At 40.6% G+C, this 25,449-nt stretch overlaps 1 protein-coding gene across 5 annotated transcripts in view; it reads right to left on the bottom strand.

The window, feature by feature from the left end:
* The window catches only part of NTF3 (neurotrophin 3), a 274,247-nt gene that overhangs the window by 203,079 nt on the left and 45,719 nt on the right, over positions 1 to 25,449 (bottom strand). For 4 of the 5 annotated variants that reach the window (XM_077266528.1, XM_077266526.1, XM_077266527.1 and 1 more), the window contains one exon: positions 160 to 5,045. The exons of the other annotated variant lie outside the window; for it this stretch is intronic. In XM_077266528.1, the coding sequence (XP_077122643.1) occupies positions 4,245 to 5,024 (780 nt within the window). In that variant the 5' untranslated portion in view covers positions 5,025 to 5,045 and the 3' untranslated portion in view covers positions 160 to 4,244. Of the gene's footprint in view, positions 1 to 159; positions 5,046 to 25,449 lie in introns of those variants that run through there. 5 annotated transcript variants of the gene reach the window in all.

Here is a 25,449-nt window from a genome sequence, read left to right as displayed (position 1 = left end):
TAGATAGATAATAGATAGATAGATAGAAAGATAGAAAGATAGATAATAGATAGATAGATAGATAGATAACAGATAGATAGATAGATAGATGATAGATAGATAGATAACAGATGTATAGATAGGTGTTCAATATATTTCAGGCAAACCATTGAGAGTAAGTAAGATCTTTCCATATCAAAAGACAAATTTATTTCATACAGAAAATAATACAAAACATATTGAATAAGGCTACTTGGAGGACTTATCAAATTTTGTTTCAGCTTTGAACTGCACAAAACATCTGTCAGAAACATGAGTGGAAAACAGAATATCCTTGCATAACTTTGGTCATTTCATACAATATGTTTCCTTATTTTCGTGGATATGTGAGGTGAGAGCGATGTCCTTGCTGCGCTGCCGTTTATCTAAAACACAGGGTTCACAGGGACATTGGGTGTTTTGCAGCCGGGATTATCATTCCCAAGGACATTCTTGCCAGATCCTAAAGTTCTAAAATTATGTGTGTCCCAAAATTCCTAGAACATTTATGAATTGGACCTTGGGTACATTTACGGTATAATTTGCTTTTGCACATTTCCTGTAATCCAGCCGAGTTAGGGCCTACCATTAAATTACTAATAACGATATTGGTCCTATGAATCTAACGCCTCATACAATGCCCATTATGGACTGAAAATGCTTCATATAAAGATGGAGGACCCTGGTTCTACATAGATGGTGGTAGCATTCGTCCTTTTTGAGAAGAACAACCTTGTCGAAGCTTTAGGACAGTAGTGTCCAAAAGACAACAAGCTCCCTTTTCGGTTCCTAAGGGTTTAGTTTGCATCGTATACAAGTTTTGTGTTAGGTTTCCACCAACATCGGTGAGGAACCTTCTACTAGAGTCCACAATGATGGACCATAGCTTTTTATACAGTTCTTCAACCACTAGCAATAGAAATTCCTAATATAGTTTTTTTTTGGAATTAGGATTAATATTAGTAATATGGAAAACCGGTGACTGAGAACTTTGACATCCTCATGGATTGAAGACCTAGTCTAAAGATCAGGTCATTCGAATTTAACAAATAAATATCTATAAGCTCTCAAGATCTTCTCTTGCCCTGGAGGATACATGTATCAACCAGTCCATTGATTTTGAATATAAATTGTGTAATGCTTTATTTACCCTGTGGGGGTGCTGAAGGGATATTCAATTATTGTTGCCAGGTTCCAACAGATTACAGAAAATCACTGGGGCTCATAGAAGCAAGTTGCTCAATTTTTCTTCAGGGGACAAAGTTAAGTGAATTGATTCAAGACAAATTGAATTCGCTTAGAATTCTACAAAATATTCAGATGCCAAATTTGTGGGGGGGGGGTTTCAATTGATTTTTTTTATAGGGCCAAGAAAGGATTCTAAAGTTGTAAAATGTTTTATACTCCTATCGACCCTCACCTGTCCTGGCATTGTACTTCCCGCCTAACCCTCCGTTGGCTTGCTTCCTCCCTCTGGTTCCAGTCTCTTCTGTCTTCAGTCTTCTACACTCTTCGGCATCTCCAATGTTCTCTAGACCCCAAGCGATGTGTTGACATAATGGGGTGATGCACATCATGATGTGTCTTGAAGCCTAGTGAATTCTGGAGGTTCTGAATAGTGAGGAAGACTCAAGACAGTAGAGACTGAAGCCGGACAGAAGAAGCCAGGAAATGGAGGACTAGGTGTTGAGCTGTGATGCCAGGACAGGTGAGGGTTGAAGCGAGTGAAGAACTTTTTGCAACTTTTTAATCCCTTTTTGGCCATATAAAGAATCAAGCAAATAAAAATCCTGGGCAAGGAGACAGGTGAGGGGTAAGTTGAATATTTTTTTTAACCTCTCTCCGTTTATTATGCTCTGTAATTTTGAGAGAATGGCTTTTACTAGCTTTTTGATTTGTGGTGCAAAATTTGTCACAAATCAAGTATTCCTGTCAAATTCAAGTGAATTTTACAGATTCGGGAAACTCTATCAGAAGACCATTCTAGAAAACAAAGTGATTGTACAAATTGGTCAACTCTGTAAAAGTATGTGGTCTTGGGCCATTTCTGGGCCTATTTTTAATATTTCATTGGGTAGTGAAGAAAATTAACAAAACAGTGCTAAATGCTTCTTAAAAGGGTGGTTTGGCCACTTTTATTTTTTTGAAATACTATAAGAAGTCAAACTAACTTTTACAAACTTCTTCCGCTCCTGTACTAACAGTTCCTGATTCCTCTGTACTTCCTTCCTCGTCTGGACTCATGGTCACGTGACCATCCAGAAAGAGGAGGAATTAAAAAGACTGTCATGGGACCCAGAAATATCATAATGGGAGTTGAAGAGAATTGGTAAGGTTATTCCTTCTTTTATTATTTTACATCACTGTGATCATTAAAAAAATCTAAGTGGCCTAACCACCCCTTTAATTAATGCATTTATATCAATTATTATGTTTCGACTAACTCATATGATTTATTTAATTGACATATTGGTGCCAACATCGGGCACGCTTGACTTTAATAGGTGTTGTTTGATAGGTGTAGAGTTGGTAGGCAAAGGATGCAGGATATCCTCCTGTCACATATATACGTGCAGCAGTGCCTTTTTCTATACATACTGTTTAATAACCAACAAAGCTCTTTTTGTAATTCAATTATTGATCAGTCTTTGCAAAATTATGAATTTTTGTTACTTATTAACCTCATTTTGATTTCTTTTCTCCCAAACACCATGCTTCAGTGCTGTTTTAACTGCCTAGATCATGCTACTTTAGAAATTGCTTTTATCTGCTGCTCTAGCAAGAATCCCTATTCAAACACTGTTAACATAGGCTCACACTCTTACTGTCTGAGCGTAGGTGAGGGAAGCCGATAGGCTCACTTAGGGAGAGTGTTCAAGTCCAAATCATTGCTAGAGCAGCAGTTCAAAGCAGCTTCTAAAAGAGCTTGAACTAGACAGTTAAAACACCATGCATCAGTACTGTTGTAACTGCCTAGCTCATGCATCTTTAAAAGCTGTTTTGATCTGCTGCTCTACCAAGAATCCCTATTCAAACACTGTTGACATAGACTCACACTCTCACTGTCTCAGCATAGGGGAGGGAAGCAGAGAAGTCCACAGAGGGAGAGTGTTTAAGTTCACTTCCTTGCTAGAGCAGCAGTTCAAAGCAGCTTCTAAAACAGCATCAACTAGACAGTTAAAACATCACATTCAGCATGTTATTTGAAAGAGAAGGGTGCATAATAAGGTAAAAGAGTATGCTGTAAAGAATCAAGGATTGAACAAAAAGATTCACAAGACCCTTGTCTATTGACCACAGACTACCAATGTGACCACTGCGAACCTCGAACCTGCTGGCAATCCCAACACTTCTTCTGATTAATAGGCCCATGGTAATGTTATTATTGCAATGTGAGGCATTCATAATATTGAGCCAGGCCTGCTAATCAGAAGATTGGACCTATCCTGCTAAGAACCTATGCGGGCAGTGGAAAATTGGCCTATAGGTTATGGATAGACCATGCTGGTGGTGCGGGGATAACTATCAAGCCCTTATGTCCTGGGTAGCAAAGCCAAGTCGCCTAATGGCGGAGGGGAAAATTTTGACCTTTGCCATGATGCCCCTTCTTTTCTACGGGTTACTAGTTTTAGAAATGTCAGAGATAAGAAAAAAAAAGTCTATATTGATAAAAACAACTTATATATACAAAAATGAACCAAAAAAACCTAAATTCATGTATAACATCACCAGGATCTTATTTTTAACATTTGTTTGAAATGGAACGAGTTAATTATTATTATTTTTATTTTAAACATTATTTTTTTTTCTTCTTTTAATTGAGGTAAAATATATTGCCATTGAATATAAAGTTCATACAATTTATACATCTCTGATATAGTCGGATTTCAAAAAGTCTACTTAGAAAGAGTCGGTGGCAAGAAAATACTGTGGGAAGAATACTGACATATAGATTTGGTTTCCTAGGGTCATAATTATATACTGCTCGCAGTAGAATTGGATGTATACTTTTTTTTTTTTTTCCGTGAAATTCGTTTTGACAATGCCCCCTTATAGAAGGCACAGACTTCTTCTGAGATCCATCTGGAGAGGAGATAAAGCTTATATACGTTTGCTGAAATTTAATAAATAAGAACATCTTATAATATATAAACAATATAGACATTTATATGCTACATGCATATTATATAATTTAAAGTAATAATTTATATAGGGAAAAGTCAAAGCTATGTTCTTCCTATTTTCCTCGATAACGCACACACGCAAGACGTGTCTATCCTTATCCATCGCCAGCCCACCAGTAAACTGTTTTCTGAAGTCAATGCCCGGACATAAGTTTGGGATGTTTTACATTGAGAATTCCAGTGTTTGTCGTCAATGCCTCGGCATCCATTTTTGAAGGGCCGTGCGTCTTTACATCTGGTTTCATAAAAATATTGCTTGATGGGCGAATTCCCAGTCTTAATTTCACCCAACACAGTTACTTGGTGTCCCCGAATGTCAATCGCATTCGACTTATTTGTGATCCATAAACTTTCGCTATCGCACACGGAATATTCCCCTCGGTGACTTTTGTGCTCTGCAAATCTTTTCCTCCTCGAGGTTCTGTTGGAAGATGACGAGTGTCCGATGAAGTCATCCATAAGATACAAAGGTGGTGGTTCCAAAGGAAGACTATCGCTCAAAAGCACTCGCGGTGAGTTATAGCGTTTTTGTTTTTGCTGCTTAAACAGCTCCGCTTCTATTGAGATGACCGGTTGGAAGTCAGATTTCCCACTGTCAACCATGTCCACGTCAAGTATTTCCGCTTTTGGTATCGTACTTTGCTGCTTGACCTCCTTGACGTTGACCACTTGATTGGAAATCTTGTTTTTTAGAAGGTCTGCTTGCATGAGCTTAATAAATAGGGAATTCATGGAACTTTCTGGCAAATTCCTTTTATCCATGGTGGTAGCGTGGATGCCACAAAGATAAGGAAGAAACATCACACAGAACAGGATGGACATCACCTTATTCACCTGTAAGATCTAGAAGAAGAAGAAAAAAACAACACAGAATTAGTGTTGACGAAATGGATGTGATTGAAAAGTTGGTTTAATGTCCTACTAGTGGTTCTCCACCTTTTCTTCCTTTCTCCCACACAGTCAAAGTTCCTACTAGGGGTTCTCCACCTTTTTTCCTTTCTCCCACAGTCAAAGTTCCTACTAGGGGTTCTCCACCTTTTATCCTTTCTCCCACACAAAGTTCCTACTAGGGGTTCCTCACCTTTTTTTCCTTTCTCCCACACAGTCAATTTTTTTACTAGGGGTTCTCCACCTTTATTCCTTTCTCCCACACAGTAAAAGTTCCTACTAGGGGTTCTCCACCTTTTATCCTTTCTCCCACACAAAGTTCCTACTAGGGGTTCTCCACCTTTTTTCCTTTCTCCCACACAGTCAAAGTTCCTACTAGGGGTTCTCCACCTTTTTTCCTTTCTCCCACACAGTCAAAGTTCCTACTAGGGGTTCTCCACCTTTTATCCTTTCTCCCACACAAAGTTCCTACTAGGGGTTCCTCACCTTTTTTTCCTTTCTCCCACACAGTCAATTTTTTTACTAGGGGTTCTCCACCTTTATTCCTTTCTCCCACACAGTAAAAGTTCCTACTAGGGGTTCTCCACCTTTTATCCTTTCTCCCACACAAAGTTCCTACTAGGGGTTCTCCACCTTTTTTCCTTTCTCCCACACAGTCAAAGTTTTTACTTGGGGTTCTCCACCTATTTTCCTTTCTCCCACACAGTCAAAGTTCCTACTAGGGGTTCTCCACCTTTTTTCCTTTCTCCCACACAGTCAAAGTTCCTACTAGGGGTTCTCCACCTTTTTTTCTTTCACCCACACAAAGTTCCAACTAGGGGTTCTCCACCTTTTTCCTTTCTCCCACACAGTCAGAGGTCCTACTAGGGTTTCTCCACCTTTTTAACCTTTCTCCCACACAGTCAAAGATAATATTTTATAGAATGTGTACATGCCCATGAACACCTATATAAAGAAATTTGGCAGTATGGACATGAGAATTTGGATGTATGAAAGTTAGATCTTGTTTTCTATGTAGGAGGAATGGCGTAAGGTGGACAATTCCTTTCAAGTTCAAAATGGAGTTATTTTCAAAACCGAAAACATGGAACGTTGACCTCTCTCGTAGGTTCATAGCTTTACAGAAGCTGTTAATGGCTGCTATTTTCCAAAGTCAGCACCACTCCTGGTCTCAGGTTCTTTACAGTATTACAGCTCAGCCTCATTTACTTTAATGGATCTGAGCTGCAATACATGACACAACCCAAAGTCAAATGCGGCATTGGGTATTTTAGAGAACTGGACTTCTTGTGGTAGCATCCTAGACTGTATATAATTTGACTTTGTGGTTCATAAAAATGCTGCTTGCTATAATAAAATAGTTAAAAGAACATAGTTTATTTTAATCATTATCAACTAGACAACAGTGGACAAGGTTGGACTCCTAGCAAATGTTCTACACCTCTCCATACTCAATGGTCAGTATATACAATGCAAGTAGATGTTAGGTCTTCCAGCAAGATAAATGATTGTTTCTTAAAGGTTAATTTCCCCTTCAAAAAAAACAACAAGTCATCTCCTGAATTGTAAGGAGGTCTCCATGCTCAGCCGTTGTTCCATTCATTGGCTTTTTCCGGAAGTCCCATAGACTGGAGGTTGAGCAATCATACAATACCTCTGCTCTATTAAGGACTGGTTTGTAGAGCCCCAGTCTTAGGGTACCGTCACACAGTGCCATTTTCATCGCTACGACGGCACGTTGCAGCGTCGTATGATTATCGCTCCAGCGTCGTAGACTGCGGTCACACGTTGCAATACACGGCGCTGGAGCGATAATTTCATGACGTATTTGCGATGTAGAAGCCGTTGGTTACTGTGCGCACATCGTATACAACCTGTGTCACACGATGCAATCATGCCGCCACAGCGGGACACTAGACGACGAAAGAAAGTTTCAAACGATCTGCTACGACGTACGATTCTCAGCGGGGATCCGGATCGCAGTAGCGTGTCAGACACAACGATATCGTAACGATATCGCTAGAACGTCACGAATCGTGCCGTCGTAGCGATGAAAATGGCACTGTGTGACGGTACCCTTAGAGATCAAGAACCTCAATCTAAGGATCACTGGAGATCCCATTACTCAGCACCCCTCACCGATTTTTAAGTTACCCCCTACTTGATTTTATTGGTAATGGAGTTGCAAGTAAACCTAAAGGCATTCTCCAATTTGGACAATGCCTTTATTTTGAAAGGGTTCCTTAGTAATACGATGAACGCAAGGACCACCAGCAATCAGAGAAAAGTTGACTGTAACTGTTTGATGTATGTACAGCATCCCCGCAGGTGAAATTAAGCATTACACAGTGCCTATTTAAATTACTAGGGTTGTCTGTGCAATGCAAGATTGGATAGGTCCTCCAAAGCAAGAGACTCTATTTAGAGTCACTTTTCATTCTAGCTAGTGATGAGCGAGTATGCTCGTTACTCGGGTTTCTCTGAGCACGCTCGGGTGGTCTCCGAGTATTTTGGCGTGCTCCGAGATTTATTTTATGTCGATTCAGCTGCATGATTTGCGGCTGCTAGACAGCTTGAATACATGTGGGAATTGCCTGTTTGTTAAGCAACCCAATATGTATTCAAGCTGTCTAGCAGCCGCAAATCATGCAGCTGAATCGACATAAACGAAATCTCCGAGCGTGCCGAAATACTCGGAGACCACCCGAGCATGCTCGGAGAAACCTGAGTAACGAGCATACTCGCTCATCACTAATTCTATCCAATATATCAAGATCCTGAACACCTCTACCTTTTAACTGAATTACCTAAAAATGTCTATAGAAATGGGCTTTGAGAGCTCTTCAAAAATGTCACAAATCCACCCATCTCCAAGTTCTCACAGCTCTTTCTGCTCTGCCCTCCCGCCTCTCAGTGTTAGACCAGCTGAAAACTCTGGTCCCGAGTGTCGGTGGCAGTGCCGGGTGTTGAGGCGAGAGACTCGCACGAGTTTCTGGCATTGCATTCGCAAGTGTGACCCCGGCCTTAGAGATAGAAGAAGGGAGGTACTTCGATGTTCAAGGCGTAGAAAGGGGAGAAAGTGTCTAAAGTCTCAGGGAGGATTGAAAAAGTGTCTAAAGTCTCAGGGAGGGTAGAGTAATAAAACTATAGAAAAGAGGAAACACATTAAGAGGAAATAAGTGCAGGATAGAAGATGTGGTGATATATGAGCTAATGAAAATAGCAGTATCCTGGACACACACAGACCTCACATCCAGCATATATTACTGAGATGGACACTCTCAACAAGAAAAAAAGAGATGAAACTTGGATGAAGCTATATCAGGGGTCTGAAAATTAAAGAAGGAGTGCTAATTGCAGGAGTGAAACTTTATTAACTAATGGTAATTAGGATTTAGGAGCATATATAACACTTTTTTTTCATGTCAAAGCTGTCTATAGCTTTTAAATGTGCAGGATCCTAAAATTACATTGCTGATAATTGTTTTGAGATGCAAATATCTTATTACTTTTGCTAGTAGTGCATCAATACCACACCATATAAATTACCAGACTATTGCCACCCAAACTTTTCTTAATTAATGGCCTAGACCTGTCTAGAGTAATAATGATGATAGTCCACGTATGTTCACACTGATTTCTAGAGGAGACATTTTAACATTTGTGGCCGCTTTGAAGTCTGACAACAATTTATGCCAATCGCAATGATGAATGTTATTGTAAAAATGAAAATTGAAGCAAAGATAATCATTACTGGATAGCATCCTTACATTTTTGGTAGGATATTATACTCAACTGCTTTTGTTTTTTTCTGCGTAATTAAATTGAAACCTCCTGGCTGTCCGCTGTAGACCACCTCTACTTTAAGTCTCATCGAAAAGTTTTCAACTATTCTAACTTCAAGTAATCAGCTATTATCTGTGGGAAAGCTTGGAACTAAGTGTTTAATTTCCCTGCAGTGCCTCCACAGGAGAAATTAAGCATTACACAAAGTGCAAGTCAATTAATAGGAGGTGTGTGTAATGCAGGATGGGACAGGTCCTCCAGAGTGATGGATACTCTTTGTAAGCGCTTTCCGCTCAGCCAAGAAATTAGGATCATGAATAGAAGGACACCCTTTATTGATTTTTTTTGGAGTTTATGAGGTTTTGAGTTATTTGGTCATGAAGTGACTCCAGTGATCTTTAACTTTAAATCTTTCAGCAATAGTTAACTCCAACAGTGGGATGCCACTTTAAGGAAGGGTTCCAACCTAAAACATCGATGCCCTATTCACATCGATGCCCTATCCGCTAAACAGATTGGTACAATTGATCTAAATCCCATCGGTAAATTTGGTGACGCTTAGAGAAGGAATGTGAATAACATACTAGTTGACAGAGACGGGTGAATTTTTTTCCTGTGGAATAGAATTCTACTCAAATTTTACAAAAATTTGCAATCTCGAGATTTTTTGTAATTCTCTCAGAGTGAATTCCGCAAAATGTCGGCCATCTTGCTGAACAGTAGAGGGCTGGCAAAAGGTTAAAATGAAAAGAAAAACCCACTCAGCTCACAGCTTACCTCTTCAGCCACCCCCCATTGCTCCCCACCTGCTGTCTGCTCCTCCACACCTCCATCCACCGGATTTCTGGCCCAGTGTTCACTCTAGGTAGGGATTTCTGGCAGCGAGTAGGCCCCTGGAGTTCACTGAGTGCTTTGGAGCTTATTTGTTACCGGAAGTCTCAGCATAGAGTGAACACAGGTCCAGAGATGTGACGCAACAATGGCGTGGAGGACCGGACAGTAGGATGGGAGCACCAGAGAAGCAGTCGGATAGGTGAGCGTTTGAGGTGAACATAAGTATTTTTTTTAGATCTGCTCTGGGGTCTAAAGAAATCTGAGCAAATAAGAGAATTCTAACTGATTGGCTCATCTCTTGCAGCTTATCGTAGTTTCATAGTTTTGAGGTTGAAAGAAGACATTGAGTTCAACCTATACCCAACCATGTTGATCCAGAGGAAGTCAAAAACTCCATGAGTCCGATACTAATTACCCCATATTGGAGGAAAAATTCCTTCTCGATTCCACATACGAAAATCAGACGGTACTTTATTCGAACATGATGGGACAGTCGGAAACTGCTGAATACATCACCCACTATAGGTGAAACGTCAAGCTCCTTGGCCTCCATGTAAAACCTATAACAAGGTTCCTAACCGTCTATGGGTCATTTATGATATCAAGGTTTTCCTTTATTTTAGAGGAGCCTTTGGACTCCTATAGGCAAAGACCTTTGCACTCCCTCCTAGATATTCTATAGCACAGTTTTGTGGTTGACCAGCCATGTTCAAGTAATAAGTGGGTTCCTAGTGGAGGGACCCACGCCAGGGGATAGTTAATGAATACTTTCGGCTAAGATACCACTTTAAGAAAAATTTTATCTTCCTTATCCTAAAACTAGTTCTTATGCTACCTTGCCCAAAAATGTATGGATTTGCAGTTTGATGTGTCATGGATCCACATTCGGACTTTCCCCCTTTAACGGCTACCCTTCAAGGCTACCTAAGGGCATGACTGTTCTGTCCTCAGTTTGGAATTCAAATCTGCGTGTAAAAAATCTAGGCCTTTTGAACAGTGACGTAGATTTTGCATTGAAATCAACGGAAGGAAGTTTGTAGGTGGTTTTATATTCCTCAACAAACCATGTGAAAAAAAAGTCAATGTGAACATACCCTGATTGTTTTCGTTGCACTGGATAATGGAACAAAGAGAACCATTAAATGGCTTAATAACTGTCAACATTGACCACGACCTCAATGACGGAGATAAAATGTGACATCGGAGTTCAGAAATTATTCACAGTCTCGTAGGAGCCAAAGCTTAATATAGTAACCAGTCAAGTAGAAGAAGAGATAGGGAGAGTTCACGAAACGTTCTGCTTCCAATCAGGAGACACACAAGGCACTTTCCTGCATCGTCCTCAGTTGAACTGAAGCCTTATATTGAAGGGTTTGCCTGTGGTGTTCAGATGTAATTGAGGGATTTAGTAATTAGGTCCACAGGGCGTTCTTGGACGTGTTTTAATAAAAATGTCATTGAAGTTTTTGACGATCACAGATGTACTGGTATCTGAGATGGTGACTAATATGCTACGAGATGGGATTCTCAGCATTGTAGCTACATGGAGAGAAATCATCACTCCCTTGGTAGCACAATTAAAAATGAAAATGGTTTAATCCAGATGCATAAACTTGAAGAGGTTCTCTGGGTTCTAAAAATTACTTAGTATTGCATCCAAGTTGATTAAAAAAAAAAGTTGCATGGTAGTTCATTCGAGCAGTTGACATGTAATTCCACATTTCTCCAGCAGTGGCCACTGCAGGAGAATCATGCGGCCACCATCAGTTGATCGTGTAGGATTTTAGCTGCATTGTTGGAGTGTGGGCCCTTTATCCTAGATGGCACACACACTTCAAAGGGGTTATGAGAATTAAAAAAATATTAAATACAGAGAAATTTATTTTAAAAAAATCAATTTTCAACCCCCTGTATATTTAGCATCAATGCTTCTTTGAATTTATCCACAGTCAAACATTTTTGGAAAAAAGAGTCCACCCTTTGTCATCAGGTCCAACAACTAAAATCCCAAGTGATCAGCTATAACCATTAATTAAAGCTGAGTGTGGCTATACAATTTTCCTACAGTGGCCACTGCTGGAGAAATGTGGAACTACAGGTCATCAATTCAAAATGAATGAGCTACTATGTAACATGTGGTCATATTTAGTCCTCCGGAGTGTAAGATGTTCTTGTTAGCTGAAGGGTCTTGCCAAACGTTGTTTATTCCTAACTTCAGTCTTTCATGCTAATAATACAGTGTGTATGACCAAACAGATCAAAGATACTCATTTAGTTCTCCATGTTTAGTTCTCTTGGAAACAATTCCTCTGTGAACCAAAATCCATGGAAAAAGGCAGGCCATGTAAATAGAGGTGAGTGAATCGATTCCTAACAAATTTCTTCAAAATGTTGCATTTACCAGAATCAGATATTTTTGGTATTCGATTCGCACTAATCCAAAAAATTGGTGCAGTCACCCAATGTGGCCACCTGGTCATGTGGGGAGTTCCCGTCAAGCAGCCACGTGGAGCAAGACCCATATCACAAACATGCGTTGCCTCTAAAATTACCATGTGAGGACTAATCAGCACTTGAAGGTCTAAAGAGAGAAGTTCGGAGGGAGTGGAGCAGGACATCGGGTGATTAGAAGGACAGGTAATGGGTGGACTTATTTCCCAATCCCTGGTTTCTTCCACATTGGTGTCTGGAAAAACTGTTTTTTAGGCACTTTCGATTCAGACTAAACATTATTTAGACTGAATCTAATCTGTTGGCATATTTGAGCAAACTGGCCCAAAAAGAACTTGGAGAGATTTGCTCATGTTAGACGGTGATAACAAAGTACCCCTTTACCGAGACCCTCAACCATCATCTGTAATCTGTGGATGAATTCGGAAACAAGTGTTCAACTTTCCTGCAGTGCTGCCACTGGAAAAAAGAAGCATTACACAGTTTCCATTTAAATCTATGTTTTGTCCTGGGTCTCCCGGGTCCTCCAGAGGAAGAGACACTCTTTACAACCATTCTTTGTCTAACAAAGGTTATAAGTGGAGACCTCCCTCAATTATCTCAAATTTCCTTTATTAGATACAAGAAAATAAATAATTTTTCCGGAACTAGATTACTCCTTTAATTAATTTTTTACATAAATTTTGATTCACGTCACACATGTAGAATAGATTTACAAAGCTGTTTTGGGGTAAGTGGTAGTTTCTGTAAAAAATATTAAAGGATAGGCCAGCTAGGATAATACTAGGTTTTATACGACACATGTCTTTCTATTAATACTTCTTTAAGTCTCCATTAATGAGATTACCAACTTCCATTACCCACAACCAGGTGCTCCGAGTGGATAAGTAATAATAACCATAACCTTTTATACATATGGATTAATGGCACCAAAAGAGTTTGAGGTCTTGGATTTCACAATTTGGAACAGAAGCTGAGGTCGAATGGAAACCTCATTTCGGAAAGGGAAAAAGATGTCAGGAGATCAGAGAGAAGGAGAGATGTGACCTATGGATTAGATAAGTCATCTGTAAAATACGTCACCTACATTTCTTTTGTTTCTAAAGTGAAACTCCTTTACTCTAAGGCCAGTTACATACAGCCTTTATTGTAGTGTCCATATTATGGTCGGACAACTGGGACCTCCTTTGTCCTTCACACTGTAGGGTTTTAGGGTTATTGAAGTTCTCGGAACAAAGTCCATGAATAAGGACTTGGTCGCAGTCTGAAATACGTAGAAAATTAATCAATTATACTTTGGATGTCCGAGAAGATGTCACCTTTTTAACCTTGCTGGGATAAAATCTTATTTTAATCGGAACCTATGACTGGAGAACTTTCTGACTTGGATTTACCTGTTGCCATGTTGGCTGGGACTGGATTCATCCTTGACGAGGATTAGAACGGTCTCGTTTGGGTGAACTGGCTTCATTTTCATATCTAATTGAAGTTCGACCCTGCAGAACAATTGGGGCTCTATATTTTATGGCTGCAATATGGACACTAAAAGGTGGTTCTATAACCATCTTGTGGCTAAAGGTGGGTGTCCTATTAGGACTCAGACTGCTATGAAAAGGGAATCAAAACTTCGATACCCTCAATATTCTTCTACAGCTCCTCTTCCAAAGCGTACGCTGGTTCTGTTGGTCTCTACTTCTTGGTCCTCTCTTGACACACATGAAGAAGCTGAAGATGCCATTTAACCAGTCACCGGCTGAGGAGATTGGCCAGTGATTGGCTGAGTGTACACTTCTGGTATGCTGAGACAGGACCAGGATTTAGAGACCAGTAGGGACCTAGTAAGTGTTGGAACAAGATTTGATTGGGATTTGATTTGTGATTCGAAAATGGTGGCTTGTGGATTCTCTACAGAAATTTAGCTATACTCTGAGAGGCAGTTCCGGGTTTAAAAAAACTCATACTCATCTCTCCTTGGCATTCTCTATAACAATCCTCCCAACGCCTAGTCAACTGATTGCTCCACTTTGGCTGTTTTATTATTTGAGGTCTTTTGTCAGGTGCTGCTGCTATTTAGACCAAATGTGGTCAATGATGAGCATCACGTCCCATGTAACAGCTTGAGGCCTACTCAGTGGAAGTGCCGTAAGAGTAAAGACCTGATAGTGGTGTGTAGGAGAAGAAGAAGCTGAAGAAGAACCAATCTGAGGACCTAGAGAAGGAGGGACAGGCATGGGGAGGAACAAAGAGAGTTTATTTTTGTAACTTCTACCCAGCAGATTTGATTTGCTCCAAATTTATTTGATGCAAATTCAATTTCCCAACCAAAAATTGAGCGAATCTACCCAAATCAAATTTTGGGAGATATGCTCTACTCAATAATTCTCTTCTGTACCTAAAATAGGTTCTTTGTTATAAGAGATTCAGAACTTATGATGGATCTGGTTTTAGGTTATTATCAGAATATCAGAACTTATAATGGATCCGGTTTCAGGCGCTTTGGTCAATCTCAATAAAACAAATATTCAGCATAAAGTATGGAGAAGGAGCAAAACGTCATTCTGAGTGTCTGATAAGATGAAGTCATGGAGTTCAGACTACCATAGTTGCTAATAGCCGACATATGGTTTTGTTGTAGCCACTGAAAACAGATCTGTTCAGATACGGCCAAACTAAAGAGGAGTCAACAATGCTGATAAATTGAGAGTGGAATACACAAAGTTACAGATTGTATGTGTTTTGAAATTCCACCTATTCACTTGCAATACCAAACACAACCTCTACACTTACGTGACGCTGTTTCTGGAAGAATGCGGCCGTTTTTTTCTAATCTTGTAGAATTTTTTTTTACGGGGTCATGACAATCTTGAAGCTTTGTACAACCAACATATTTCTGTAATAAAATGCCCACAGACTTTTATCCTGTACATATTTCTGTCTCTAAGATAATGCACAAGCTTAAAGAAGCTTAAAGGGGGTGTCCAGCCTTGGGTTGAAAGTCTACAGTCACTCTTTGTGACTACAGACTTCTGAATCATGACAGCGCGTGGTGCACTTAATGTCAAGATTCTCTTGAGTTACCTGGGAGAGTGGGTTGTCATGTATGCGATTTGTATACTTGCAGTTACTTGCAGTCACATGTCGACTAAACATCGTCAGCCTCTCTCAGTAGAAGCGAACTGAGAGAGGACGAGCACGTCTAGTCTGAATGTGACCCGACAACCCCTTTAAGATGCCATACTATGAAAATGTTCTCCTCTGGAAGCAATAGACGGAAAATATCATGCAGATAGGTGCAAAAGAACCTGTCCATATGAAAAACTAATTCTATACTTGGAGAAAGAGGATACCTCCTGAGTCCTGACCTCTCGTAAAAAATTTTCAAATCTTCCCAAAACCTTGTTAAAGGCCTATTTCCATCTTTCTAGCTGATTTTTGTCAGATAGTGCTTGTAAAAACAAGCATTCCGGTAATTTACTGGTAATTAATATTTGCATCTGTTCTTCAGATATTTATTATTTAAAGCTCGTTACCTAGGAGACCGACCACCACTGCTCTCTAGCTTGTAAGCACTGCTCTGCAGCTAGTCAGTATTAGGAGGTATTAGCTCACTCCAGTGACTCTCGCTGGTTTCTAAACAGCGCTTACAAGCTCAACAGAAAAAAAAGCTTGTTTAGAGCTGCGCAATGTTCCGGTGTCTTGCAGCGGTGGTCGGAATCCAAAGCAACGAGCTGTAAACAAAAGAAAAGTGTTAATATCTCAAAACCGGCTGCAAATTTGAATAAGCAGTACAGTGTAAAAACTGCTTGAATTTACAAGTACTACCTGACAATAGCCATCTATAAAGATGGGAATAACCTTCTGATGCCTCCCATGAAACAGATCCACAAAGATTTCCAGACCTTGATTTAGTGATGCTTTATCAATTGAAAATTTAGGTGGCGGAAAGTGGGAGTGGAAGAAGGTATGGCCTATAAAAAGAGGCGGGGCTATTAGCGTCGTAAAGCGATACTCCTTGCATTCATGAAGTTCTGGAAAGGCCAACACTCAAGTTGGGAAAGTACGACTTATCCATCATAGACAGGTGCATAAGCTATAACCACTGTCCTCCAAAAACTAAGACTATCAGGTGCTGCAAAAAAAATGTCGGACTATCCATGTGGAAAATTGCTCATGTGTGTCAGCCTAACTCTGATACTGCAGGAAGCATCCAATCAGATTCCAGCTAGTTATTCTATAAAACATTCTACAGCAAACTGTATCTCTCAACATTCCACCTTACCCTTAACTAGGCATTCCATTAAAATAGATCACCTAACCACAGCATACTGTAGATGATTAAAGTATGATTGTTGAGCATTCGAACCCCCCAGTACCTGTCATAAGAAAAAGGAGCCTAAAAACCAATGTGGGAATAAAGTGTTACTGAGCATGTGCGACCACTGCTCCATTAACTGTCTACAGGAGTGGTGGTCGCACATGCTCACTAACACTTTATCAGAAAAGAGACTTTAAGACCTCTCATGTCAGGATTGGTGGGTGCCCCAACAGCCAAACTGTAAAAAAGTAATCGGTGTGCTTTACAACCCCTTTAAAAGATTCTACTTGGTAATATGAATGACTTCAGATTATACGGGTGAAATAAATTAATCCAAATTGATTAAAATGTGGTTACTATTCCGTAATTAAACAAGTGATACCAATTATCCCGTCATTCTCTCGCAGCTTCCATGAATCTGCTTCTCGTTATTCCGCCTAAAACACAGTCATTAGCCAATATGTTAGGTAATTTAAGTGAACCCATTAGCGACAGAGTGATAGCTCTACATGTGATTTAAAGCAGCTTAGTGGTGTAGATGAGTTGAATATTCTGCACTCTGCTTGCCGTATAGTCGTTTTTTTCTGCCAGTCAGACCGTATTAGGATTTTCTAAAAGAGTCTGGGGCTATAAAATTTTTTTGCTTTCTTCTTAAAACAGCACCACCCATGTCCATTGGCCATGCCTGGTATTGCAGCTGAGTTCTATTGAAGTAATCAAGGTTAAGGTTCAATACAAGACACGGCCTATCAACAGGTCATTGGCCGTGTCTTGTATTGCACCCTAACCTTGATCATTTCAATAGAACTTAGCTGCAATACCAGGCATGACCAATGGACAGGGGTGGCGCTGTTTTGGGAAGAAAGAAGGTACTACTTTCTAATCCCATATTAGGCTTCAGATAACAATCATTCCTGAGGTTCCCAGGAGCAAGAACTCTATTCTGCCAGATCAAATATCGGCTGACTGGAATTGTCATGCCGAAGGTCAATTTTTACAGGGGTTGTGGGAGATTAAAGAGTCTCTTTACCAAAAGAAGCACCACTAATGTGTATGGGCTGTATCTAGTATTGTAGCTCATTCTTTGATTATTAATGAGTTGTAATACCAGACATGACCACTGGTTAAAGGTGGCGCTGTTTCTGGGAACTAAAAGTAATCATCACTTCTCAGTGATCTCTTCTATGCTTAAGTTACATATTGGAAGCCTTTTCTTTAGGATTTTTCTACTTTACTAAGCACTAAGATTCTTGACCGGTGATCTAAAAGGTATTATATGACTGACTCAAGATAAATAAATGGACATGTAGACTAAAAAATGGTAACTGCTAGGACCAATGCTGTCATTTTCTGAAGATGAGTAGTGCTTAGTAGATGGTGGAGCCATATTACGACACCGTTTTGATATCTCTTATTGAGTGGTGACCGAGAAAACATACAACGCTCCTCCAACATTCGGATGTCTCCAGCCTGACCTGTCCACGAAGAATTCATAAGGACTACAATTTCTTATGATACTAATTTAGTGTTCTACAAAAAAACCCAGCTTCAATTCACTTGGAAAAGCAAAGTATCACAAAATCAAGGTTGGTCATGTTGATCTATGTAGACATGCTAGTGGGGAGAAAGAGGAGACTGTAGTGATGAACTGGGTTCCCATAGATCTAAAATTAAATTCCCATTCTGTAGACGGTTGACAAATGTTCTTAGCTGGAATGCCCCTTTAAGAAATGCATTTTTGGGTGTCAAAAGGATGACTTAAAGAGGTTGTCCACTACTTTTACATTGATGACCTATCCTTGGGATAGGTCATCAATGTCTGATCAGCAGGGTTCCGACACCCGGAAATTCCACCGATCTCTTGTTCTCAGTGGCGGCGGTCGCCAACCGGAAGTACTCACTTACCGAGCTGCAGTGTCTACTTGTAGTGGCTGGGGCTTGGTATTGCACATCCACCTCCTATTCAAATCAATAGGAGGCAGATGTTTATTACTTGGCCGCGGCCACCACAAGTAGATAGAGTAGCTTGGCAAGTGAGCACTTCCGGCCGGTGGACGCAGCCGCCAACACAGATAACAGCTGATAGGTGGGTGTGCCAGGTGTCGGACCCTTTCCGATCAGACATTGATGACCTATCCTAAGGATAGGTAGCAAATAGTAGTGGACAACCTCTTTAAGTTTTGAACCGGTCAACATCCCAGCCTTGGGAATGCCAATATTGGTCGTCAATGGAAGACATTCCGGAACCAAGAACCGAATTCATTCTAGACTTCAGATCAAATGTTCAAAAGGTTGAGGGCAAAAGGAGATGAGTGACTACTTTGGAGATCTAAGGTAACTCCAGCTTCATGCTACGATACATGGAAAAAAAATATTGGCTCATGGCTCGGCAGGGAGACAAGAAGATCATGATGATATGAAGTCATTACTCAACGAGACTTTCAGGAAGTAATTAGACGTTCATGAGTATAAAACAACCACAAAAAAACAATTTACAAACCACAAATCCATCAGTGATGATGTGTCACTTCACTCCATTGTTTTTTTTCCTTTCTTCTTTGTTATCCTCATTGAACATATTTAATAAAGCAACGAATTAACCAATGTTCTCTGTTTACGGATATCAATGTCATTTTCAAAAAGGATCTTATGGCTATTATCGTTAAAAGAAAAACACTATCGCACCTGTCCACACAATGTCAGATATTTTAATTACTTTGGACAACGTCATTTTAAGGTCCTCTGGCGATCAGTGATTACAAAAGGAGGAAGCTGCAGCAGCTGCATAGAATTCCTACAGCGGCCACTAGAGGACAACTGTGGTATTGTGGATGAATAGTTAACCATTCCTTATTAATATTACTTAAAAGGTTATGAGTACTTTAATACTAATGTCGAGACACCTTGAAAAAGTTATATTTAAGTGGCATCTCAGTCAAACTTGGGTTTTCCCAATTTACACCCGTAAAGACTCATAGATGCCATCAGATAAGACTTGGTTCTCACAGCTCTCGTCAAGCAGTCACTGATTAATGACACGGCCGATGGAAAAGGTCGTGAGAAACGATTCGCATCAACACTCGTTCTAAATCCAAAACATGCAAGACAAGTAATGTCATGTATTTACAAAATTATTTAGAAGGGTTATGGTCATCCCATGAATCATTTTCATACCAGAAAACCTAAAAGACTGTGAATTTAAGTGATTTTAGCAATAACATATTTCATTATTTTTAATTTTTTGCTTCCATGTGTCCCTCTTGGCAATAGATGTGCTGCCAGGAAAAAGCTCTGGATAGAATCAGTCTCCTTCCCCCTCTGGAAGCTAACAATATTTAGTTTCTTTACATTTCCTGCAGAAAGAGGCTTATCGGTTATACTGCAGATCTTACTGAAAATCCTATGCTCCTTCCCCTGACATATAGGGTAGAGAACAATGTCTATAGGTTGCACTGCAGTAACTAGTGGATCACCATGCAGAGACCTGGCTGTGTCGAGAGCGGATGTGTGTGTCCACAGATGGACATGCTCATCACTATACACATTGGACACCAGGTAAATGGCAAATATGGGGGTACAAGAATTTAATTTTTCATCTAAGCATATGTGAAAGGTAAACCGATGTGCACACAATAACAATTATTAAAAGGTTATTTAAAAAAACAAGATATCCCCTATCCATCCATATTGTTATTTATTTTGGGTCAACCGGTTGGAACCCCGACGATTCCAAGATCGGGGCTCCGGAACTCCAAGAATGAGGCTTTATAGCCACATCCTGAATGGAGAGGAGGCCGATCATATACACCTCCACTCCATTCAGAATAGGGATACTATGGATACTATCCTTGGAGTTCCAGATCTTGGGATCATTGGAAACCCAGCAGTCAGGCCCTCATGGATCAGCAAGTCATTCATTAGCTTATCGATAGGAGATAGCTTTTTGTGGAGGAATAACACAAAAGAGGAAAACTTGCATGAAGACAGTAAAATTAGAGAAACCCATGTTAGAATGAATTTTGGTGACTCCCTCCAGTATTTTTAGGTTCAGACAACATTTATCTGATGTATTGCCATCTTAAAGAGGATGTCCATGGCTACAGTATTGATCAATAGCAATATTGGGTCAGTGGGGTCCAGGACCCAACACTCCCAAAGATGAGCTGTTTGCAGGTCCTGTTTTGCAGAAGTAACGGTGTACGATGCTGGAACACCACAGCTCCATGAATCTTGTAGTGGCCAGTCTTGGGTACTGCAGCTCAGCTCCTATTGAAATGAATGGGAGCTGAGTTGCAGTACCTGAGAAAGATCACTATAGATTGCAGAAAAGTACATGTACCCCCCAAAAAAAAATATGGTGTGAAATTTATTTTTCCAAGATTTATTCCTTGTGTTGTTTTTGGGCATTATTCGTTTTTTCATGACACTGAGTCTGCACAAAAGTCACATCACAAATACGCCAACTAAACATCTGTCCCATCCGTCACCACAATCTTTCATGTTTCGGTGATTGATGGTAACAGATATCCATTGATTGCAGTCTGTTGATCCCTGTAAGAGCCGGTGTTTATCTTGCTCTATGTTTCACTGACAACAATTAATAATAGAATATTTGTATAGTGATCGTCAATGTAAATTATAATAAATGCATGCTGTGTACTGGAAACAACAAAGTTATGCCACGTGTTACCCTCCATTTGCCCAACACCTAAGTAAGCAAGAAGTAGTGGGCAGAATGGAGTAACATGATACATCAGGATCTGACTACACAAGGTTTGCTCGTAGTCTGTTACCGTGGAGACACATAGGTCTGCATAGGAGACAAGTTTTTATTAAGGACTACAGTGCTTACAAAGTTTCTTCATTTTTATATTATTCATTCAATATTTATTGCAATATTAGTGTGCAATGGGTTTAGTGGCAGTAGTTGGTTAGAAATGGAAAGGTTTGGAGAGAAGGTGCTAACTAGTATATGGTCAATAGAAATATCATTTAACCATTCTGGCCTTTTGTAAGTACTGTTTTTAAGGTGGCTCGGACTATAGCCTGCCATGGATGGTGGAAGATGTTATCATCCATTATAGATGTAATTCGAATCAGCCGGGCTTAGACAATTTATTAGAGTGGAATTTTTCAAAAATCCATATAGATTTTTTTCAACTGGCTCCTAACTAATTTAGCAAAATTGCAGCCAACCTGAATCGAAGAAGGCCATGAAAAGGTTCTAAAAAGAAAACTAAAATACTCACCTTCCCGATCACCTGTCCCTTCTTCCCCACAGCCACCGTCCAGTCCTCCACTCTTCTACTTTTGTCCTTCCCCTGTACTGCGTATCCTCTTTGGCCTCTTCATATCAGGCCATGGCTTCTGGCTAGGTCAGGTCTCTGACGCGCGTTGGGATGTACACGATGTTACTACGCATTTTGCCCAAGTGACAGCCCGGTGAAATCATAGACCTGTTTGAGCCTGAAGCAATGGCCTGTATCGAAGAGGTTGAGGAGGATGTACGCGACAGAGGAAAGGGAGAAGAAGACACACAGAGGACCAGTTGATGGCACAGGTGAGCGGTGAGGTGAGTATTATTTTGCGGATTTTTTACATCCTATGATTATTTTGCTCCTGGGTCTCAAAAGACCTCAGAGCACAAGTGACAGCCCGGTGAAATCATAGACCTGTTTGAGCCTGAAGAAATGGCCTGTATTGAAGAGGTTGAGGAGGATGTACGCGACAGAGGAAAGGGAGAAGAAGACACACAGAGGACCAGTTGATGGCACAGGTGAACGGTGAGGTGAGTATTATTTTGCGGATTTTTTACATCCTATGATTATTTTGCTCCTGGGTCTCGAAAGACCTCAGAGCACAATAAGAAACATTCAACTTCTGGGGAGAATCACTTTGCTCCAAATCAAATTTCTCTGTAAAATTTGTGCAATTTGGTTAATTTGAAGCATGGCAGATTCTATCATCTCTAGCTAGGCTGCAATGCAAAATCTATATCGTCCCATTTATAGTACTTCTGTCTTCTTATTTGGCAGAGGGATCTTTTGGACCACCTCAAGCACCAGAACCTAGGTGTATCTACAGGCTTTGTACTCTCTATAGTTACACCCAAGGAGCTAGGGAGGCTTAATCTTATGCCCATACCCATCATTGTACCTGAAATGAATGGATGTGAGATAATTTTCAGATCTACCAGAGATTTAAGACAAATTTCCAAAGATACCAGTAAGACAAAGACGCAAAATAAATTTCAGGGTTGTCTGAAAACCCTTTTTTTGGTATGGAAAATTAGTAGTTTAGCTCTCTAGTAGAGCTCAAAAATATCTCGCCTTTTGTATAGCCATTTACTTGTGTTTTTCCTGGAAGACCCAGAACAACTGGCACCAATGTTTACCATTGTAGGTCACCTAACAGACTATACAGAACCAGGACATGGCTTAGAGTGAATGGACACCATCTAAGATCCTTACTCTACACGAGATGTTAGATGCTATGTCTGAGAAGCAGATGATACTGGAGGGACTCGGGACTCTCCTGCTCTACAGTTAAGGCTTCAGTACCCAGATGATCCATTATCATTGTGTTTCCTAATATTTCATATGGAGCCAGATGTGCATGATACTGTCTGAACGTAACACTAATCATTGAGAACTTCATGGACCAAGTGTGGTTGGACGAAGTTTGATAACTCTATCATGTAAACCAATAGAGGTTGTCACATCAACAAGTCTACCTAAGCAGAGGTGTCACTTAAACCTTCTCAGCCCCAATACCAAATCTGTAACAGGACCACCACCTACAATGTGCCATTGATAATCCCAGTGACAGAGAGGCTTTTAGGTCTCTTCTGGCACCTAGGCCCATATGTGACTGCAAACTCTGTAACTCCTCAGTGGCACAGAGTGGGTTTCCAGCTCCCAAGGAACGGCGAGCATTTTGCACCCTCTAACCCCTGATCTGTTAGCGTTCCCACAGTTCCTTCCACCAGTCTAATATTGAACCCCTTATCCCCCAAGAACATATATTGTAATTTTAGGAGAATATTGATGTAATTATAGTTTACACTTTTTTAATTTTTTTTCTGCTTTTTGTTGAAATGAGGCAAAAAATTGTAAAAATAAAAAGTTATATATCTTTTTGTCTTTTTATTACTTTTTTTATGTAACAATTTTATTACCTTAGCCATATCCCTAATTCTAAGTTTAATGCAAAGGCTAAATCTTGCCCAAAACCAAACCCAATCCCTAGCCCTAAAGCCCCCGTCTCACATAGCGAGATCGCTAGCGAGATCGCTGCTGAGTCACAAGTTTTGTGACGCAACAGCGACCTCAGTAGCGATCTCGCTATGTGTGACACGTACCAGCGATCAGGCCCCTGCTGCGAGATCGCTGGTCGTGTCGGAATGGCCTGGACCTTTTTTAGGTCCCGCTGACATCGCTGAATCGGTGTGTGTGACACCGATCCAGCGATGTCTTCACTGGTAACCAGGGTAAACATCGGGTTACTAAGCGCAGGGCCGCGCTTAGTAACCCGATGTTTACCCTGGTTACCAGCGTAAATGTAAAAAAAAACAAACAGTACATACTCACCATCTGATGTCCGTCAGGTCCCTTGCCGTCTGCTTCCTGCTCTGACTGAGATCCGGCCGTACAGCGAGAGCGCAGCACAGCAGTGACGTCACCGCTGCGCTCTCGCTGTACGGCTGCTCAGTCAGAGCAGGAAGCAGACGGCAAGGGACCTGACGGACATCAGATGGCAAGTATGTACTGTTTGGTTTTTTTTACATTTACGCTGGTAACCAGGGTAAACATCGGGTTACTAAGCGCGGCCCTGCGCTTAGTAACCCGATGTTTACCCTGGTTACCCGGGTGCTGCAGGGGGACTTCGGCATCGTTGAAGACAGTTTCAACGATGCCGAAGTCGTTCCCCTGATCGTTGGAGAGAGCTGTCTGTGTGACAGCTCCCCAGCGACCACACAGCGACTTACCAACGATCACGGCCAGGTCGTATCGCTGGTCGTGATCGTTGGTAAATCGCTATGTGAGACGGGGCCTTAAGATTAACACTAACCCTTACCCTAATCTTAGCTCAAAGGCAAACAAGTGGAATTAAAGACCACTGATTAGTAACATTTACCCACTTGCGATCACTTATGAGCCTATTTACACAAAATGGTGGGCACTGAATGATGCGCCATAGGTCATTCAATGTACATAGGCTTACAGTGTTCTTTGAAGTGTAAGTCCTGTTTACACCAGACAATGAGCCACCAAGAGTGATTTTTAAGCAAACTTGTTTAGACTGCAGGATTATTGCAAAAGACATTTCTAATGATGCTCATTTATTATAGTATTTCAGAGTAAGTGCACATTAAAGGGGTAGCCGCAATCTCCTTATAGTGTCCTTACTTCTTGGTGTCTGGCAGGGTGGGCTCTCTTCCTTGAGTGACAGCTCTGGTGAGTAACAGAGCTGTAGTATTAGTAGAACTAGAAAGCTCAGCACAGGTTCTGCTGTAACACACCCGTCAGTGGTTTATTCTGGAGACTACACTGTCATCATTGGCAGACATGCTCTGAAACCTGCAGGCTGGTGATTTTTAACTATATATCTTCAGAACTTGAAAAGGGGGAGAATGGAGAAGAAGGAAGGAGAGCAACTAGTTGTTGTATAGAAATTAATTGGCTGGAGAGAGGTGGCTGGTATGTTAGGAGTTAACCTCTTTCTTGTCATATAGCTGCTGCACACTCTTGGAGATCAAGCTCCATGGAAATCAGCTGTACACTATGAAACATAAAAGGTCTCATTACAGGAGAAGGTAAGCAGATAGAAAAAGCAAGTCATTTGCAAACTTGCTTATTTTCATTCTGTCTAACTAATTAAAGCAATGTAAGAACTTGAGTATAACCCTTTAAGTCTAACCTTAAAGAGGTTGTCCATTACTTTTTCATAGGTCATCGATATCTGATCTGCCAG

This window comes from Ranitomeya variabilis, chromosome 5, assembly GCF_051348905.1.
Source record: "Ranitomeya variabilis isolate aRanVar5 chromosome 5, aRanVar5.hap1, whole genome shotgun sequence".
NCBI lineage: Eukaryota > Metazoa > Chordata > Amphibia > Anura > Dendrobatidae > Ranitomeya > Ranitomeya variabilis.
This window is presented reverse-complemented; position numbering and strand designations above follow the sequence as displayed.